This window comes from Coffea eugenioides, chromosome 6 (assembly GCF_003713205.1).
Source record: "Coffea eugenioides isolate CCC68of chromosome 6, Ceug_1.0, whole genome shotgun sequence".
In the NCBI taxonomy this organism is placed as follows: Eukaryota; Viridiplantae; Streptophyta; class Magnoliopsida; order Gentianales; family Rubiaceae; genus Coffea; species Coffea eugenioides.
This window is the reverse complement of record NC_040040.1, coordinates 6,643,813-6,646,685: the sequence shown is the minus strand read 5'-3', so window position 1 is coordinate 6,646,685 and position 2,873 is coordinate 6,643,813. Positions and strand designations below refer to the sequence as shown.

At 38.1% G+C, this 2,873-nt stretch overlaps 1 protein-coding gene across 1 annotated transcript; it reads right to left on the bottom strand.

Moving 5' to 3' along the window:
* Window positions 1-205: 205 nt before the first annotated feature.
* Window positions 206-2,489, bottom strand: LOC113775297. The gene is made up of 2 exons (XM_027320112.1): window positions 2,128-2,489; window positions 206-1,004 (listed from the first exon to the last, which is right to left on the bottom strand). Exons 1-2 carry the CDS (start codon window positions 2,346-2,348, stop codon window positions 635-637), a joined length of 591 nt encoding a protein of 196 aa, XP_027175913.1. The 5' UTR covers window positions 2,349-2,489; the 3' UTR covers window positions 206-634.
* Window positions 2,490-2,873: the final 384 nt, after the last annotated feature.

Here is a 2,873-nt window from a genome sequence, read left to right as displayed (position 1 = left end):
ATATACTCACATACCGCCCGAGAATGTAGAGATAGCAAGTGACACAGACCCTAGACAGTGCCAAATCACCTGCACACATGATTTACGCTCACTAATTTCGCCTTGCCAATCCAAAAATGTTCAAGGAAGCTAATATAGCCCAAGATCGCCAAATACTTTTTTAACTCATTATACTATGTACCAGAAGATATGAAACAACAAGATATAACCAAAGCCCGCCTTCATCATACAACTTTCAGCTATCTTAGTAGTTAGCCTGTCGGATGCAAGAAGACATTCTCGAGCTTGCTTAGCAACTGAGGACGCATCATTTCGGCATAAAATAACTCTACTTGATGTACAACAAAGCAACAGATGTACTAAAAGAAACATCTCGGATGCTCTTCCAAATCCAAGTATTACTGCCAACATGTTACGCCTTAAAACAGCCGAAAAGTTGAACCAAAAAAATTAACGCACAAAAATATGCATAAGGCCCATTTCAAATGAGTAGTAAACCATCCAAAACCATCTACATTCCAGGCCTCTCGTCTACTTCATCTTTTTATTTCTGGGGCCAGACAGAATACTAAGCGTCGCTATCCTACTCCCAGCTTTATTTATTCTCTTACTAATATTGCAGAAGAACCTGCCTTCAGATATCCCTTGCCAATCCTGAAAGATCAACATCCCCATCAGATTTACTTGGCCCTGAAGGAACTTCTTTTTGAGGTACTTCTATGGGAAAGCCCCGACTTTTAGCTGCAGAAGAAGAATCACCGCCATTAATATGAGGAGTTACGGGATCTCCAAACACATTGAAGAAGCCATTTTTTATCTCTTCAGCGGCTTCGAAGGCTCGACTAATGGTACCAAAAAGACTACGTCCAATTGCTTCAATGTCCCGATTTAGGCCTGGAAAGTTAATATCTTCTGAGTTGTCCAAACTCAATGCACCTTTAGCCATCTGGCCGGTGACATCTTCCTCAGTGTATTCTTTGTTCGACTGCACCAGTTCAGTGGGGCTGAAATCAAAACGGAACAGGTTTTAGAATTAAGATAAATCAGCAACATGCTCAGATAGAATGCTACCAGAACCAGTAAAGTTGGTCTGTGAATTATATAATACCAGCTGCAAATACAGTCAAGATGAAAAAATCAAAAGAAATCAAAATCTGCCCACAAATGCTTTGCATATATTCCTCTGATTATAAGCAAGGCCTAGAGACACAAACCAAGATATGAAACAATTCTGGGAGAGGACCAATAAAGTTGCCATATAAATAAAGGAAATAAATTCGTTTGCTAAGAGCCTCTGCATGTAGTCAGCAGATGTTATTGACTCCTGCACTTAATTCACTTATCATACATTACTGATTCACCTTTCCCCTCACTCTTCTCTTGAAGAAGGCCTACTTACACCCTGTCATACAAAAATAGGGACCGAGAGAATTCTGATTCTGTGATGCCATGCTTGTCAGATGCAGATACTCTGCAGTAACATGCAACTATGAAACAAGTCAACTGAACTTCAAGCACAAGGAAGTTTAACTGGAGATGCTAAAGGACAAGTTCTGGGGGGAAAACACTCAAGAGATTTAAAACAAAGTGCCCAAACATGAACCTAAGGCACAACAACAAAACATTCAGCAGAACCAAAACCATATGCTTTGGAAAGGATTTATGTTATCTAACTTTGTAAAGGACTTATGTTATCTAACTTTGGAAAGGATTTCAGCAGCATTTATGTTATCTAACTTTGGAATGGACTTATGTTATCTAACCTTGGAAAGGATTTCAGAATCTTCTTGCAACCATGCTCGCCTGAAGATGCTTGGACAAGAATGCCATCAAAACCATATACTATTCACGTCACCAGGAATAACTCATTTTAAAAAAGGGAATAAAAATAGGAACAAAAATAGACTACAATAACAACGCAAACCTGGGGAAAAAATAAAATAAAAGTGACACAAATCCCAAGAGATGAAACGGACGTTGGAAAAAAAAACCCTAAATTAATCAGAACCCTAAATCTCAACAAAGGTGATCAATTCGCATAACCGTTAGCGAAAAAACTAGGGATTAAAAAACGTCAAATCCAATAAAAACTAGGGCAATTTAAAGCGAAGAAGAAAAATGGATTACCTTCCAACACAATCCTTGAAAATCTCTTCGGTTTTCTGACACTTTCTCATAAACTTTCCAGGCTCGACTTCCTCAGTGCGGCACTGAGTTTTGACAACTTTTCTGGTGGAGCACCGCTCGCCGGAGCTAGAGCTTGAGATACGAAAATCGCTAGCGTCAGAATAGGAGGAGGAAGAAGAACCGTCAGAGGCGGCTTCGTCACCCGTCCAGACCCAACCCATCGTTGCTGGTGTGGTTGCTTGCTTCGGGGACAATCCAGAAGGAGAAGGAAAACGTTTCTTCCGCCGGTTAATAAAAGCAGGACAATAATATTAATATTCGTAGTCAAGTCATTCGCTAGCTTTCTGGAGAGAGCGTTATTGTTCAAGGAATTGAAGGTCAGAATTTAACACGTGAAAGATCAATGGTTGAGAAGAAACAAATTTATGTGTACACATAAAAATCAAGTGTACATTTCATTTTATTTATGTGCACGTATTTTATATTTGGGTTAATTACAGTTTTCCCCTCTAAACTTGACCCTTTGTAACACTTTACTCCCCTAAACTTTAAATATATATACTTTACCCCTTCATTAATTAGTCAAATGTTAGTGATGAATTCTCCATCAAAAATTTAATAAAATGACATTAATTCCAATACATAATGGCTCTAGAATAATGTTATGCTTTTAATAGATTAACATAAAGCATCTTATTAGAATAAACACAAAGTCACATGTTTTAAAAATTTTTTAAAAAAATAAA

Bases quoted from the DNA above. Each gene is read 5' to 3' on its own strand.
- LOC113775297 (XM_027320112.1), bottom strand. From the start codon at position 2,348: ATGGGTTGGGTCTGGACGGGTGACGAAGCCGCCTCTGACGGTTCTTCT. The intron at 1,005-2,127 runs GTAATCCATTTT...TTTTGATTTCAG, and splicing joins TTCAAGGATTGTGTTGGAAG to CCCCACTGAACTGGTGCAGT.